The sequence below is a fragment of the Tinamus guttatus genome, unplaced genomic scaffold (genome assembly GCF_059628265.1).
Source record: "Tinamus guttatus ecotype Peru unplaced genomic scaffold, ASM5962826v1 Tinamus_guttatus_pri_ptg000048l, whole genome shotgun sequence".
Taxonomy (NCBI): domain Eukaryota; kingdom Metazoa; phylum Chordata; class Aves; order Tinamiformes; family Tinamidae; genus Tinamus; species Tinamus guttatus.
Window position 1 is genome coordinate 7,384,389 of NW_028288582.1, and position 17,998 is coordinate 7,402,386.

Here is a 17,998-nt window from a genome sequence, read left to right on the forward strand (position 1 = left end):
TCAGTAAAATTCTGTGATGCGCAAACACAAAAGCTCAGCTGCCTACATTCACAATTATTAAAATGACACAAGTTGAGCGATCCCTCGCCCAGAAGCCTAAGTGATGGGTTTGCTTATGCAGCCTGCATAAAACTGCAAGTGCCGTATCACTATATCTAGAGATATAGACATGGGTATATCTGTAGATATTTATCTCTTGTGCAGAATGTCCTCCTTCAGTGCTAGAAGTCACGCACTAGCACAGGCCTCCACATTTTAGCTTGCACCGGTGGACAGCTATGTACCATAAGGGAAATACAGTACCTGGACAACGGAAGGCAAGAACAGGAAGACAAGTCGCTACTGAGGGCTCTGACTGTCAGTAGCAGGCAGTATTCTAGCAGGTGCCCGGAAAACCCATGGAGATCACTTAGCATGCACTGTATAATCATAAATACTTCTTGCAGGCACTGTGTGTGAAGGCACAGCCAAAAAAAGACAACAACAAAGACAAGCTGAAATACGAAGGCATGAATTCAACTGCGCCTTAGACGAGAACCGTGAGGAGGCCCCGGGCAGCAGCAGCTGGCACAGCCTGGTGTTCAGGGCTACGGAGCACCATCCTCTGCCAGGCCACGAAGGCAAAGCACGGCGGTGCGAGTCAGCTCTGCTTAAGCGGCTCTCGGGTTTTAGAAAGCACCACAGTTAGGGTATGTCGCTAGACTGGCTCGTCACAGACTATTAAATAGAAGCAGATGAACGCAGCGGTTGCAATCAGCGTGTTTCAGGGCTTGCAAACGCTTTCCGCAGGCTCTTACAAGAGGGAAGCCCGTGCATTCCCTGTTAGGCTGCTTGTCTGCTATGAGAAGCTGCCATGAGCGTGGACATTCACAGCCCCACAGATTTCTCACGTGAGTCCGGTTAAAGCGGCGCCACTTCCCAACCACAGGCATTAGAGGAAAAAAAATGTTGCCTTCCTTCTCGCCGGCCATGGAGACTGTCTAGTCCAAGCTCCATAGGAGCACTGAGCATAACATTTCGGCACCTGATTAGAGATGGATTTCGCCATGGCCAAGCCACAGAAGCTCCAGTGACCAAAAGAAATGGACTCTGGCTTCTATTTTGCACAGCACAAGGTACCTAAGGGCTCTGAAGATAAGGCTAAACATTATGCCTGACGTCCAATTAAACTACCGTTTCAGATATCAGAATTAATCTGAGTAAAAAGCTATGGTTTCTAAGCAGCACAGCACATCTAAGGCACATGTATGCATGCAAGCCACCATCACTGCATTCAGACATTGCTGATTTGTCCTTAAGAAGCAATGGTTGCTAGTACGGAACAAACATACAGGCTTCTTTTCAGCACTAATCCTCCTCCCCAATACTGAAAATACTATATACTGCTGACAGCATAATGTGCAACATATATAGCTTGATTGGAAAGCATGGGGCAGAACTTTAAAAAATGTACAGGATTCCGTTTAGAACTCCAAAGTTCAACAAATGCCCTATTTTAGGGTGAAAACAATTATAAATCTGATAATGATGCACAGCATCCATGAGTGATTTTTCCTTAATTTTGAAATAGTGTCATTAACTACGACATATATTGTAGGTTTACATTTCTAACGAGAAATAACAGAATTGAATAGTTTTTTTTCCTATCACAAGTGATAACCAGTGTTTGATATCTTCTATTTTTCTTCCAAGAAATATCAGTCTATCAACAGTTTTAAAATAAAATGTTTTCTGTAACAATAGAACTTTAAATAAAAATATGATTTTGATTCAGATACTTTTGAGAAGATATGGATACTTTTCCAAGATCTTCCGACAAAGTAATTATTAAAACAGAGACCAGATGAGGCCTTAAAAAGACAATATACTATATTTCAGACAAGATTGCACCTCAGTTTTTCAAATAATATTATAGTTGCAACATTACTTCATCATTTCTTCTTTTAACATGCTGACAATTTCCAGCTAGCCCACAGATGAACTTTTTGTTTGTTTGTTTTTTGAAGTCTAGCTTAAAGGGATAAGAGTCAGTAATTTATTCAGCATATCCTGTATATGTCTTTTCACCTCCAATTGACTATTGATCATTAATAAGTTAAAAAAAAGAATCCCCTCTGACCATAATCATTATCCTCATGAGGGATAAATGATTCTTCAGAGCTTAAGTGTTTCTAGTTCTATTAAAAAATATACCATGGTATGATTTCTTAATGTGTTGCTACTTTCGCAATTGGACCCTATGCAGTTATGCCTTCAAACTCTGCCTTCTGTTCCACAAGGTGGTTCTGTGAGCTTTAGGACCTCTGATTGAAGACAAACTGATATAAAACCCCCAAATGGAGTTGTCTTCCGCTTAATCTGCCTCCCCCATTGTATGTCAGGGGTCTGGTAGATCCGATGTATCCACTATGACTTTAATAAAAATAGTATCATCTTTAATATACGTTCCATTCTCTAGAACAGTTTGAGCCACAAAGACTGGACAGCCAGATGCAATGTTCATTTCTCCAGTTGGCTTCTTGAAACTGCTGCTGTTTGGATCTGGCTTGAAGGCATCTCCTAGATGGCGTCGAGATGGTCCCTGATCCATCAGCATAAGAGTCACTTTCTGTTTAAATGGCCAAGGTAGCAAAGCATCATATTCTCCACGCATTATGACAAAAAACAGCGACAAGTGCGTCCCTTTTCCCATGCCATCTCCATTCAGGTAAACTCTGGCGCACATCTTGTAGCCAAAGTATCCAGTATAAAAGGGCTGGCTGTACAAGGACAGGGTCTTCCCCATGACTGCCTCTTGCTTCCGCCGTTTATAATCTCGAATTTTCCAAATTAACACTCCGTTGTAACTGGCAGTTTCTAAGACTTGGAATCGGAGGTCCATGTCAGCCAGCCGAATATCATGAACACTCAGCATCTGATCGTGTCTGCTCAGCTGAGTCTCTAGCAGGCCTGTTTGAAAACGGGAGGGACAAGGGTGAGAAAAGCACTTTTTCTAAGGAGTTTTAAGTGTATGTGTGTATATATATGTGTATATATATCTGTCACCAATGCTGCTCTGGAAAACATTTTCTTTCTCAAGAACCAGATCACCTTTGGTCACATTCAAAACAATTTCCACTGCTTCTAGTTTGCCAATGGGCAATTAGGTTAACTGGGATTCTTACAAACATGGGTGTCAATCACACACACGCTAGAAGTTTCAAATACCCAAGTCAGGAAGCAATATAACCACAGAGGCATCCAATTTTTGAGATAAGGGTTAACTGCATTATCTGTAGATTATCATGATCAAGTGCAGGCCTCAGAAGGGGTCCGAGATCCCACATAATCACTCTGAAATTCAGAAGCATCCCTCAGTTACTCAAAAGAGGCGTTATGTCTCATCTAAAGCTGATCATAAGAGAACAGAAAATTCAAGCTAAGTGTTATTCTGCATTATGTGATCACATACTTAGTTTGCAGCGGGGGTTGTTTCTAATGTCTCCTTTCTTTTGCATTAAAGGTAGTACATTACTCTATACATACTGGCAATGTTGGCCAACAGGCCATACAACGAAGCAGATACATTTGCAAAACAGGTTCATCTTATACAGTTTATTCAAAAATGAAGTTCCTTGGCCTGTTTGAACTCTTAAATATGAGCTACACTGTCTTAGCAAACTCTAGTTTTCACTTTGCTCGGCAAACATTCAGATTCCACAGTATCTTTGGATTAAATGTTTCCCTCTGTAATAGATGTCAAAGCAGATAGCTTCAGGTGGATAACCACATCACTAGCACAGAGTTAACAGACCTGGTTTCCTATTCAGGAATCAGAAGGATTACCATTACTGACTTTTCCATAGGAAAAAAATAACAACGTGAGTGACATGGCAAGGATATCACCTTTCCCTTGACAGAACTGCTGCGTACTTCACTCCACTGTGCTTACACTTACTTGTGTTTCGAGCTCCTTGCCCTGCAGTTTTATCAACACTTTCCAGCTCAGTCACTCTGTTCTGGAGGGATTCGACGCTGCTCTTCATGCTGTCGGCCTCCTCCCAGTTCTGGCGGAAGGGGCGGATTTCTTTGTCCAGTTCTTTCAGTTTCTCTGCTTGGCTGTCTATCACTCGCTTTATGAAACAATAAGAGTTAAAAAAAAGAAGAAAAAAAAAAGAGACAAATTATGCGATTTAAACACAAATTGCATATTGATTATGGTTTATTTGAAAAATAAACAGGTTTCACAGGTCAATTATTTTAATAGCACAAAGCCTTCAAAATTCCAAATAATAGGGATGGAATTAAAAAGGGGGAATTTTAAAAAAATATGCAAACACTGCTTCAGAGCTATCCTTTTCTATTACAGGGACTTGGAGAAATCTCTGGACATCTCAGCTTTTATCAGTTTCAAAACAAAGCTATAAGTTAAATAAAAATATTGCTAAAGCCCAATATTTATAAAACTTCTCAGAAATAATATTAGAACACTGTTAGAATAAGCAACGTAACTATTTAAAAAATGGTAATGTGCTCTAGACTAAAAAACCAAAAAGCCCAAACTTTGAATGCAAGAACAATAAATATCTCTGGAATCTTACAGGCTGGTATTTGACTTCACTTGAGAGCCCTTAAGCAGCATAGTATGGACATAGCAATAACTTACCATGGTGCAACATGTGCGTGTGTTTATCGGGGGGTGAAGCACAATAACTCACCCCCAGGGAACGCGTGCGCACTCGTGCCCTGCACGTGGGACAGGAGCCTGCACTGCTGCGCGTGCAGATACAGCAGCTCAGGCAGCAGTGAACTTGAGCCTTAACAGCAGCTTTTTGTGCCACTACCCTTAGAGGCAGATGTCCTAAACAGTGTAAGCAGGGCTAGTACATCTAGCCCCCTAAAGCTTTTAAAATCCCAACCCTTGCTTCCTGGACTGAATGCACCATGCATCCTAAAGCTACTTGCTGGATTTTGGAAAGCCACGAAATACAACATACAAGGAGTACAGAAAGCCCACTATTCTCTCACCTCTGTACCTTGCAAAAAGAATACATTCCCCAGACTACTTCAAACTTGATGCAAGAAACACATCGTATTTTATAATTCACAGCCAAGTTGGACTAGCAGGAATTTTAGCCAGAACCCCATATTCATTTGTGAAGTTCAAGTGATAACAGAAATAGTAGAGACAAGAAACTACTTTTGCTACCAGCTACAGTTAAATTCCAAATCTAACTTTATGTACAGTATCATGTAGTGCATACAAAATGTAAAAATTATTATTATTATTTTTTAAAAAAAGCAACTTGAGTATAAAACAAGGAAATACAAAGTTACTTTGCACTTGCTTTCTGGTTAGGCATGTGGATTCAGTGTTCCCCACTGATGGGGAAAACCCTTTTGGCTCATGCAACCTTCACTTCCCCTTTTAGACATTTGCTTTTAATCATGTGGTTTTCGGTGATACTGAAATTCTGTAATGATTAATTGATGGCTGTCAGTTTGACAAGCTAACTAGCAAAATCATTATGTTCTAGGATGGTTTTATTTTGTTGCATTTGAAAATTACTACCTAATAATGCTAATTTCAAAATTAGCCATTTCCTTCTATGTTGGTACTTTAAAACAAGCTTATACAGATTTTATATATATAAATATATATATGTATATCAATTGCAATATTATGTTTTTGTGAAGGAAAGCTGTCTACTGAATCTCAAATACATTGGCTGTGGTCCTGGACATACCATCTATCAGCTATCAACATATTCATACGCTTTTCTCTCAGGTTGATGAAAATCAGAAAACAGAGGATCATTGTTATACAAAATGAAGCATACCATGGAGTGGCCTGAATTAACATCATAAGAGGAAAGCCACAAGATTTTACCAGCAGTTTACATTTAATGTGCAAAAATACATGTACGGTCTTCCTAAAGCTGATAGTTCCTTTTAGTCTCAGCAAAACAAGCCCTCCAAGCAGCGATGACGACGTTGTTACCCGTTTGCACAGTGCTTCATACAGACAAACTCCGATCTCTACATTGCACCTCTTGGCCCTAACACACAGTATCAAATATATAAATACATTTCCAGAGGAAGCAGGAAAGTGGCAAAGATGCAGAAGAACTTTAAGGTATTTTTGTTCTGGGAGAGAGTTTTCTGAGAGTTGTTAGAGGGGCCAACTCCTCTCCATCAACCTGCAGGCAACCCTCTACCCCCTCTGCATACCCATAACCTATTTTGGTTTTTAGCTGGTTGTCAGCAAATGTGTAATATTTTATCTTCTATAGCTCTTCATGACAATTCGAGAGAAGTACAATCATCAGGAATAGACCTATATTCCACTTTCAAAAGCGCTAGGATTTCTGTCTTTTTACCCAACAGGGATCTAGCAGAGTCTCATGCTGGGAGATGGTGACATACTTAATCTGAATTTAATGCAGAAGTGCAGAATTTCACTCTAATTATGCCATTAAAAAGCACACAGATGTCACACTGTACTCATAAATTTTCAAGTAGATATCAATTTTCTGCATGGATTTTCTATTCCAGAAAATAACCTTTCCATATATTAATCCACAGAGCTATGGTAAGCCCTGGTAAGCCATTGAGGAGCTTATGGATGTTGATTTCCATTTACTTTTGTTTTGTTTTTAAATAAACTGTTTCCAGAATTTTAGCACTATCATTAATAAGAGAATTTGGCAATTTCACAAGGAACTAAAGAAAGCTATACTTGCAGTTATCCATCTTCTAGATGTTCATAGCAGACCTTTCCATTGCAACTGACACAGCAAAGCCAAAAAGCAAAAAAAAAAAAAAAAAAAGGGGGGGAGGGGGGAATTAAAGGTACTACTTGATTGCAAAAATGAATTGTGCATCCTCTTTCTATGAGGGAATTTATTATCTAACTTATGTTCATAAGGTCATTGCTTCTTTTGTCTGAAGCATTACATGTCCACGCTGAGCTTACAGGTCTCAAGCAAGCCAGGAGAGACTGGATATGAAAGTTCCTTTCCACAAGACAGCAATCAAGAAAATATCACATGCCTTAATGGTAAAGCTGGTGGAAAGGAAATAGAAAGAGCAATAGCACTTTCCTTGGAGACTGGTATATATAAAATTAACTTATCTCAAGGCTGAGGTTCCCGCTGGTGCCCAGACACCTTTCATGCTACATTAGTGGCTCTAAAATGACTGACTGTGGAGATGATGTCAGTTGAGCTCAATGAAACAGTTGTTCCCAAGCCAACGAAGAGCACACAACAACTGTCATTGAAACTGCATTGGCAATTACTAGCATGCAAAGGGCTTGGAGCCTAAGCAAATAATACCTGTAGGTCCACACTGGAAGTATCTGTGGCTCTGGCATAACTATGGCTGTTCGACACAGCCTGGAAAAATAATGTTTCACAAGAGCTAACTAATTCCTTCAACTCCTAGCGGGCAACAGAAGGAGGCTAATCAAATTGCCCAGGGAAAAACAAATTGAGGTGCATCTCCAGAATGCCACTAGCAACCTAACTAAACCAGGGAAATCCAATAAGCAAAAAGAATCGGGTTGAAACAGCTCTAAAACACAGTTTGGCTTGAAATAGCTTTTTAAAAGCTATTTTAAAAGAGCTCAAACTGTTGAGAAGCAATCAAGAGGGGGAGAAAGAAAAACAAAAAACAGATATCCAACATACCCTCTCTACTACCTGTTACAACTAAAATCCCACCTGTTGGAAATTGCCAACCACTTTTTTTTTTTTTTTTTTTCTTCTGAACCCAAAAGGTTTGAGAATTTATCCTGGTAACGTTCTTACAACTTTGGCAAGTCAGCAACATCACAATTGGTTGGCAAGAAAAAAAGTGAAAAACTTCAGTCACCTTTTCTCCAATTCCTTTCTCACCAAAGATTATTGAGAGACAGTGTATAAAAAGCTGCTCTTTATTAACTTACCTCCTGGTGGATTCAATCAGGAATACCAGTAGTTTCTAGATTTACCTTCCCAGTGTCAGAAGGCAATACTGTGAGCATTCAGTAATACCCTAAACACTATCAGACCAAAAAGCAAATACTGTGGAGCACTAGACTGGTTACTATGTGGACAGAAGATGGCAAAGAACTAAGTGCTGTAAGGAGTTGCTGTTGTCAAACTTGCAGCTTTCCTTATAAACCAAGACTGATGGTCTCATGGCTCTGAGCTCTTGCATATGTTCTCCTTTGAATTTCAGCCATACGTTAGTTTGAACACTTAAAATTTCAAGTATCTTTTTGTTTGTTTGTTTACTATTAAAAAAACACACTTTCACTTATGTTAAATTTAAGGCAGATGCTAAAGCAGATATCTGGCAATTTAGCAGTTGGCATGTTATAAGGATGTGTAAGTGATGACTACACAATACTTTGCCAAATGTCTCCGGAGGTTTTACCTAACTGTGGTCAAGAGCATGCAGGATAATGCGAATCCCCAGCATCCACGTTCCCTGGGAGCTCTGGATGCAGAGCAAGCTATCCCACCTGGGGCTAAGCACACTCTGCTAGAACATCCACAGGACTTCTTGGTTTGGCACTGGCTTGTGGCCAGGTGATTCAGAGCATAAAATAAAACTCGGACCTACTGGCAAAGGAATATACATTTTCCCCAGAAGACTCGAAGGCAAGAAATAATGATTTTAAAAACTATGTTTAAATGCATTGCATTGGATTTAGATTAATTCCACACCAGTCTTTCCATCCATGATTAATGTTTTTTTAATATACCAGCAAATAGAAAAGAAACATACAATAAATATATAACAATTTTAAGGGGCCTAATATTCTCCTCCAATTTGGCTGTAGTTCCTTAAGCAAACCCTTTTTTTAAGCAGGGGGAAAAAATCCTGATGATGATTCTTCAGATGATATTTGTAATTTTAATTCTTACCTGTAAATGAAGTATTTTAGATTCATTATTCCGCAGCATTTCCTTCTGTCTTTCAATTTCTATTTCAAAGCTACAAATCTGATTATGTAAAGTTTGTATACTCTTGTTCTTTTCCAAACTTTCATTCTGGAGCAAGGCCACCTGGAAAAAATTCTACAATTACTCCTGCCAATGTTTATTAAAAATGCCTACAATTTCAATATTTTTAAACTATCTTACATACATGATTGAGATGGGATCCTAGTAAAATCTCTCTCCATGCTTTCTTAGAAGAAAAAAATAAAATAAAAGCTTCTGATAGCTACTTTTCCACTTCCACAGTGCTACTGGTACAATTTAAGCAAATAAAGGAACAGAGGGGCTAGACATCAGTTATGTTGAGGCTGTGTAAGTATAATCTTTCTTTTATCAGTTCTGCTCTTTAATGGTTTGGTTTCCTGGATTCAGCTTCCTAATTTAGGACTGGCTTGGGCTTGGAGGAACCAACCCACATAGGTCCAGATTCATGCTAAGAGCCGGAGCCCTGCACAGACAGCAATGCCAGGGAAGAGCTGAAAAGCTGGCCAGGAGAAAGGAACACTCGCTGTCCAGTCTGTTCCTATCTATAGGAAATTTAAACGAACACGGCATCTGCGTGGGATTGACTTGGCTTCCCAGAACGTGATGGCAATGGGAACTACTAAGATGGGCAATGCAGCAGGGACCCATGACCCAAGGCAGATCCAATGGTGTCTCCTAGTAGAGAACAACTAAAGGGCTGGAGATGCAGATCACACACATAATATTCTCTCTCTCTCTATAGACGTTTTATGAATCTATTCGTTACTGACTCATTCTGATCTTAAAGCATGAGTCTTGTTACAAGAACATGATATTTCTTGGGAGATGACAGTAATACAATAAATATTCTCTGCCACTGCAGATACATCCTATTTTGTGCTCTGTTTATTAATGCAGGGAGGGTGGGGATGGAGTGGTTTTGTGGGTTTTTTTCTTTTATTTTAAATCTCATTTTCCTCAAGCAAGATTATTCAGCTGCAAAACTTTAGAAAATAAGAATTAAACATTCATCCCACAATGACATTTAGACATGGTCTGACTGATTAGATCAAAAGTCAGATCCTTGTGTGGATAGGAAGCAGCACTGCTTTTGATCCAATAAAACATTCTGAAAACATTTCACACTACAGATCAATTATTTGATAGCTTCACATCCCAGAAGAACCTAACCCATCTGTGAACAGTTGCTGCAGTTTATGAGGTCCAGTAATTTTTAGCTGCAGTGTGGACACCCCTGTAGCAGTCCACTACCTTGGCTGTCCTCTGATCAGACATAACTGTGTTACTTTCATGTGACTATTTCTACACTTAAGAAGCTAGCCAGCTATATATAACATTAAGCAATTTTGTTCCCTGTACTAGCCCAAACTGAACAAAAAAGAATTGCCGAAGGCCTGCAGATACTCGACGTGTACGTTGGACAGCAGCCCCAGAATATACAGAGACCATTCTTCATTTGATATATGTGTATCTAATTTTCAACATAGTATAGCATGCCGGTGTGTATGTACATTTATACACACACGCTCATATATAATTGCTCATTTTATATATGAGCAGGAAAACTAGCAGAAGCAGCTCACAGGAATGAGCCAAAACTAATTTTGCCTGTACAGAGAAACAATCCTGATACGCTGAAGGAATCCATGCCCAGACACTGAAGGTAGAAAAGATTTTCAAGAACAAATAGAAATTTAAACTAGTACCCTGCCTCCCACCTATTTCAGAACTGCTGGGTAGCTGCTTTAATTTTGTATCCTCCTTTTCCTTAATGAATCAGAGTTATTTAGCTAATTATGATCTTTACATTCCTCCTCTCTCACTCTTTCCTCCCCAGGCCTCCCAATCACAAGGCAGTTACACTTACGCCGCTAGCGCCTACGTTTCCATTTTTGTACAAGCTCCAATATGCGGCCTTGTCTTGTACTGAGAATTTCCACACAGTTTTATAGAACAAGAGAAATAGTATCATGCCCTGCAGTCCTTAATCACACAGAACTGCCACTGCTAGCTCAGTAATTGTAGTTCAAGTGGTAATTTGTGAATAAGAAATCTTTAACTTTTTTTAAAGTCTCCTAATTGTATTTGGCATTAGCTTTTGAATTTAATTTTAAGCTAGAAAACAGCATAAAAGAAACACAGCATCTATTTACGAAATACATCATGAATCAGATTCTTTTACTTCCTTCTCATATTTGCAATACTAAGTATAACACAAATCTATTCTTATTCAGCTGTTTTTAAGTCAATGTGTACTGTTGCTTTATCACTTTCTTAAAGAGGATGAAAAACTCTTGTATGACATGAAGAATTGGATTAAAACAGACAACTCCCATGTTTAAGTCATACATTAAAAGGTAGAAACATTTTTAACCAGATTTCATTAGGGATGGGAGGAGGATACAGAATTAGAATCAAATCATTATTTTCAACATCACAAAAATCCATGGGAGTTCAGACTCCCAGAGTGAACAAAGCACCAAATTTTAATTCAGCCCCCAGAAATTTTGATTCAAGATTTTAAGCCTGACCTCCTGTTAGTGCTTCTTGTCAATAGTGCCATTTAAACACAAAACTGTGAACGCAGCAGCAGCTTTGCAGCTCTGCAGGCTTTCAGGCTGGGTGCTCTGCAAACACGCTGCCTGGGAGAAGGCAACCTCTCCCTTCCCCTGCGCACAAATCAGGTTGAGTGTCTCTGCTGAAATCCTGACCCCACTGAAACCAGTGACAAGACTTCCACTGACTAAAAACAGGGTTGAGGATTTGAGTGATAAGCATCAGCTAAGTCAACTTGGCACCATCTTCCTGCCCTGCATTGATTAATTTTTATCTGGAAGGAGAGAGCAACAATGAAGTTGCAAATCATTTTATTACCCTTCTCTAGCATTAAGTCACTGACATATGATATGTGGTTAGCTATTCTTGTAACTTGGCACTGTCCTGGGATTTCCAATGATTCAACTCATTATTATGAATAGGAAGAAGTCTACAAAGCAGGAAGTGAAAAAAAAGGGGGGAGGAAAGAGGCAAACAAATAATGATAAGCAAAAAAATAAAATAAAATAAATCCGAATGTAAAAAGGTAGCCAAGTGTTTGTTCTCTTAGCTCTATAAAAGACACACACACACAGAGCTGTTACAGCATTTTTGAATGATAGAAAATATCCCAGGATACTGACAAAAGGCAGGAAGAGATCTACAGTAGGAGTCAAAGGGAAAACATTTTGTCCTAAAGATATAGTTTTAATCCGATTAATGGAGAGGAAAAGCCTATAAATTTGTATTTGCCAAAATCGAAACCCATAACTGTTCCTTTATTAACACAGAGATCAAAGTTTGCAAAAGCAAACCAAAATATTTTTAGTAAACAAATTAAAATGTATACATCTAGGAAAAAAAATGTATCTGAATATAAGTACTCTAGACTTCTCTCACCTTCAAAAACTGTCTCCTAATGGGGCTTCAAGTTAAATAAATAAACTAGATAAATAATAATAATAAAAGCTTTCAATGCACCAGCTGCTTGAGACACCACCATGTTTTGCTCTTCCTGCTAACCTTTGCTTTTTAATGATACTCATGGAGCTGCAGGACCTTGCTGGAAGTCCATGGGATCACTGTGGTGGAACAGCAAGGAACGTGCTCTCCAGATAGGGCTTGCTGAGCTGTAGCTACTGACCTGCTGCGAGGGGACAGAAGTCACAAGCCACAGACACCCAGTCAGCACTGGGCTCACCCTGGGGTCCTTACTCTTACTGAATTGCCCAACCTGCTATAGAAAAATCTGAAGAAGCTCCTGACTCTTCTGCCTGCCTTTGTTGAATGGTTATAATAATTTTGTGGGCTATCCCCACACCCCAAACTAAAATAATTATTTTTAACACTATTTAGAATAAGCTCCTTCAAAAAATTTAAGCAATTTGTTCTGAAGCTTTATATTTTCCATTTTAAGTTTTGCATTTTATTTGGAGAATATGAAGTCAAGCCATTTAAGCCATTCACATGATTGTGGACGTTACTGGTATCATCTCCAGCATCTCCCAAATCCAAAACATTTGCTAAAAGCCAAGAGCGCTAAGGAAGCACTGCAACTGAGTTTCATTGGGTCAAACAATAATGCAGAAATCAGCATGCCCAAAGAATTTCAGCATGTCTAGCTCAATCAGCCTTTGCAGGTCATTAAGTCCAGAGAGCAATAGTGAAAGTGAATAAACTAGTTTATTACACGGCATTCCTGATAACAAAAATACAGGCCAAAACATTGTGCTCTAGTTTCCTGAAACCCTTCTTTCATTAGAAGGCAGCTTGAAGAGGAAATTTAATATAGGACAACTTCAAGTTACCAACCAGGATAACTTAATATGGAGTTGGGAAGCCATGTTTCTCACAGCATTTTTATATAATAAAGGTACAGTTATGCTAAGTGACTTGATTACTTTTGGATCCTATTGGTGCCTTAGCTGTACTGCTGAACAGCCATTAGACAAAAAAAAAAATGATGCGTCCTCAAATACTTTGATGTGATTTAAAGAAATCAATGAAAATTAGAAGTGAGTAGAAGAGATACCTTATTTTCTAGAGCATTGCTCCACTCTTTCAATAAGTTAACATGCTGCACTGCTGAGCTGGCTTCATGTGCTTTAATTTGTTGGTTTGTTCCCTGTGACAACAAAGAATTTATACATTTTAGCCAATTCCACTTCTTTTAAACCTACAAAAAAAGAGTACATCAAGACATCGAACCAACACTACATATTTTGGTTCACGGATGCACGTTGCAGAAATGTAGAGAAGGCAAATTTACTTGGGATTTACAAAAGTCAGGAATACATTTAATACAGCAAGTGCTTCATTCAACTGCCATATATCTCCATCCAATGCATCAATACATCCAAGATGACATTGATTAACAGATTTACAAAGCGAATTGTATTTTAGAGCCTTCTGGGTAGCTTTGCACTAAATAAATTACAATAAAACTCTGAATCATAAAAAATCTAACATGTCCAATTCCCCAAATCATAATTTAAACTTGTGTTATATTTCATAAACAGCTTCATAAGCACTAAGTTTCCCCTCAGTTGAGTATTGAAGAAAAATATTCAAGATAAATTTATCATCACTGGAAACTGCCAGCTTTATGAACTACTTGGACAGATATTACAATGACTGTTTTGTCATCCTAAGATGTTACCGTGATTGCTCTGTGATATTCTGATATGCTGCCTCTGCACAACCTATGGGTGCTATTACAAATAACCACTATATAAAGAGTTTACAGAACACACATAGATCATATACAGAGTACATAAGATGCAGACCATATCAGTTTATTTGTATGGTGTTTCGTTACACCTTCTTCTTCAGCAAGCGTTCTGCAATGCAGTACACATTAGCTTCAGTGATAGATATGCTGCAAAGCAACTTGAAAGGATTGCAATGATCATCAAGGTATGTACTCTATATAAAATATTAAAATATATATGTGGATATATGTACATATATGCACACATATACATACATAAAATGAATGGCAATACATAAGACATAACAGTGGGCAGGGTTATCGTATTGATCACTTCTACCACTAAGAGCATTTCTGTACTGTCAGTATTTAAAGGGATGAATGCTCGTTGTTTAAGAAACTAGAAATTCCTGCAGGAAGCATTTTATTGAGAAGTGTTGCTGCTTATAGTTCTTGCCTCTATCATGGCCTTTCAAAGGACTGACACTATCTGATAAACGTCATTTTTTCCTGTCAGCAGTTTCTGAAATTTCCTGAGTAATCCCTTAATTATGTAAGCATCAGAATTGCCCAAGATATAGGTAGGTATAAGGTACAGGAAGAAGAATATAGTAAGAAAATGGAATAATACTTCTGAAACTAAACTCCAGGGCTTGGCTCTGTTTTATTTTAAAAAACAACCCATTGATTGCCAGGATTAAGAGCTACAATTTTGGTAAGTTTGGTGCTATGGTTTTATAACACAACTATGTGCACACAGACATATGAATGCACATAGAGATACATGTTTTTATTGGGCTAATCCATGTTAAATCTTAATAAAAATATTAAGACACACAAATGAGAGAAAATATAAACATATTTAGCTCAAGAAAATAAATACTTTCATTGCAACCACTGAAGTTACTATTTTCTGAAGAACAAAAGTGAGTTTCCTCTTACTTAAGTACAAAAAGAGTTCTTCACATATATCATCTTCCTATTTCAGCAAGATATACCTAATAATTGAATTCTCAAAGCACTGCAGGAATATGTGGGACTTTTATATCGTATATTTTTGAAGTTCAAAACCAAACATCTGCTGCATAATCACTTGTGAAACTGGGTAACTTTTTCTTAACCAAGACTAGAGAAATCCAGAATTTTCATGTCAAAGTGCTAAGTTTTATTTGCAGATTTTCATCAATTGGGAAGTATAATTGTTATATACTGACCTGAAAAGTGCAGCCATAACGCTTAAAACTACAGGTACTTGGGGCATTAATACATTCTGACAAATGTGCATTCAACTGCAATAGGAAAAAAATGTGAGTTTTGGCAAAAGACGTTTGCATGATAATGCTCAAAACATAAAGGGCACAAGGTTATCAAATTTGTACTGTGTGTGCCATTTGCAGAACATACAACACACGTGTGTATATTTTCTCCAATCTGACCTGAAGTGCAAATACTATATATACACATATGTAAACCACACGCACATGCCAATACAGTATACAGTGTGATACATTTAATATACAGTGAAACTTCTACTAAAGACTATTTCAATAGGCAACCCAATTAAAAAAAAGCAAACAAAAAGAACACACTCTACAGTTATCTGCATGATTTCATTTGACTTCAGTGAATGACTAATCTTTTCTCAAAAAGTGATTTTTACTGGTCTTCTGGGTAAGTCTTTTAAGATCAGTTTCACTGTAGTAAAGCACATCTTCTCCAATCCTAATTTCACAAGAAACCAATTCTTCAAAACATGCAATTCTCAGTGCCAAAATTTAACGGTTAAACTACACAGAGACTGCGTGAAACGGACAGTTTTATAATAGGTACAGAATAGTCACTTCTAAAAATGCAGTACACAGGATTAAAACCAATTAGTAAAATGCCTGCATTTTTCACAGATTGAGATTTAATCCATTATTGCGGATCATTACGAGCACAGTGCACTTTTTATTTAAATTAACCAATTCACAGAAGCATGTACATATATGCAGAGAGCAGCCATTGCAGCACAGAAGGCAGCAGCTATATGCAAACTGCCTAAGAGAGCAAAGAGCCCTTTTGGGAAAGGATAGCGTAAGAACGAGATCTGCAATTTGTGTTGCCCACAAAGCAGACAGGAGCTAGGGGCTAGCTCCTCAGCTGGCATCATTTGGGGGGTTTCAAGATCTCATTTGAAATTCCCCCACAAAAAGCCCCGTGCAGCTTAGCTCATCCATCTCCAAGAAAAGAAGAGGTGAATCGATTCTGCTTTGAACTGATAGTGCCACTACAGACAGGACAGTCTTCAAAATCTGGTATGCATAAAATCTGAAGTGCATAAACCACTTATCTCTGATATACCCCTATTATATTCTAAACACTATCTGTAAAGATGCATACTATGTCTCAAAGAAACACACGGATCAGGAAAAAAAAAAAAAAAAAAAAAGACCAAATAAGAGACGTGGTACAACAGGCTTTGCTAGAATGCCACTTCTTCAGTTTCTCAAAGCTAGAAGTCTACCGACAAGTTATGAAATAAAAATGAAAAACTGCCTTTCATACTAAAAGATCATTCACTTTTTGCATGTTACAAAATTTTCTCAAACTGTTAGGCAGGCATTTTCCCATTTTCTGCAACAGAATAGTTGCACCTAGCTGTGAAGCTGAGTAACATTTTAATAGTATAGAAAAAAAAATTAAACAACGTACAACAACAGATGATTCAGGTAGGGCAAGATGATGATTAAATTCTACTTCTACTAATTGTTTCAGACCCAATTGAAGTTATATGTGAAAAAGTTAAAATTCCATGACACACTGATCCAGTTTTAGTGGTAAAACTCTCATCTCTCAGATATACCTCACCTTGAAATACTGCCAAAGCCAAGATTTAAGAACAAGCCTAAGGGCTAAGGTCTAACCTAGAAGCGAGCACTGAGAATTGGCCCAAATAGCTGGTACAGTTATGTAAACACTTTCTCTCTCAGTATTCAGTATACAGTTTAAATTTCTTATCCTGGGGGAAGAGACTATGACTATGTTTGGCAGGTGCCTTATTCTCCTATTGACTATGACATGATTATTAATTCCTAAATATACTTTTATAAAAAGAATCCAACTTGGAAGTAGTTATCAATGAAAAGAGAAAAGTTCATCCTTGTGTCTGAAACAAATTTCCTTAAATGAGGCTTAGAAAGACTGCTGAAGAGATAAATAAACTGTATTCTGTCTTAGGTGAATAAATTTTACTTTAAGGAAAAAAAAAATATATGTCCATTGACTTTGACCAATGTTACTTGCATCTGCTTATAATAGAACATGGATTTGTTTGACCAAGGTAGGGTTTTTCCATCTGGTCAAAATATTAAAGGAAGCTTCTATACAACAGAGAAGTCATCACTGCTCGTTGCATCTGGCTGTAGGAATGCCATTTCCACCTAATCTTGCGTCTTACACTAATACTCCAAGTGTCACTTCTCATGTTTTTCAACAAAACGTGACAGATTTAATGGTGCTGTAAGTTTTTGCATGGACCAATTCTACACACTATCTACTCGTTCGTATGATACTTCTAGTCATTCCTAACTCTTGTGAACATGCACTGAATTTTAGTTCTCTCATTCTGTTTCAGTACATGCCAGCTATGGCTACTCCCAGAGGCTGCTCTACTGTGCTCAACAGATGCTTCACACTAAGGAGGGGACAAGGGGTATTAGAAATGAAAGCAGGAAAGACATGCGCTAATCTTGCACAAGCTGAGTGTAATAGAGACAGAAAATTAAGAGATTAATTAATTTTTGCAAGATAACTTTCC

General features: G+C 38.1%; 1 protein-coding gene across 3 annotated transcripts in view; it reads right to left on the minus strand.

Moving 5' to 3' along the window:
- Window positions 1–1,093: 1,093 nt before the first annotated feature.
- TRAF3 (TNF receptor associated factor 3) overlaps window positions 1,094–17,998 on the minus strand; it is a 39,708-nt gene continuing 22,803 nt past the window's right edge. The window contains exons 7-11 of one of the 3 annotated variants that reach the window (XM_088539641.1): window positions 15,443–15,488; window positions 13,522–13,574; window positions 8,895–9,035; window positions 3,938–4,112; window positions 1,094–2,949 (exon numbers count right to left, since the gene is read on the minus strand). In XM_088539641.1, coding sequence (XP_088395767.1) covers window positions 2,378–2,949; window positions 3,938–4,112; window positions 8,895–9,035; window positions 13,522–13,574; window positions 15,443–15,488 — 987 coding nt within the window. In that variant the 3' untranslated portion in view covers window positions 1,094–2,377. Of the gene's footprint in view, window positions 2,950–3,937; window positions 4,113–8,894; window positions 9,036–13,521; window positions 13,615–15,413; window positions 15,489–17,998 lie in introns of all 3 variants that reach the window. The other 2 variants (XM_088539640.1, XM_088539642.1) reach the window with 2 other exon arrangements.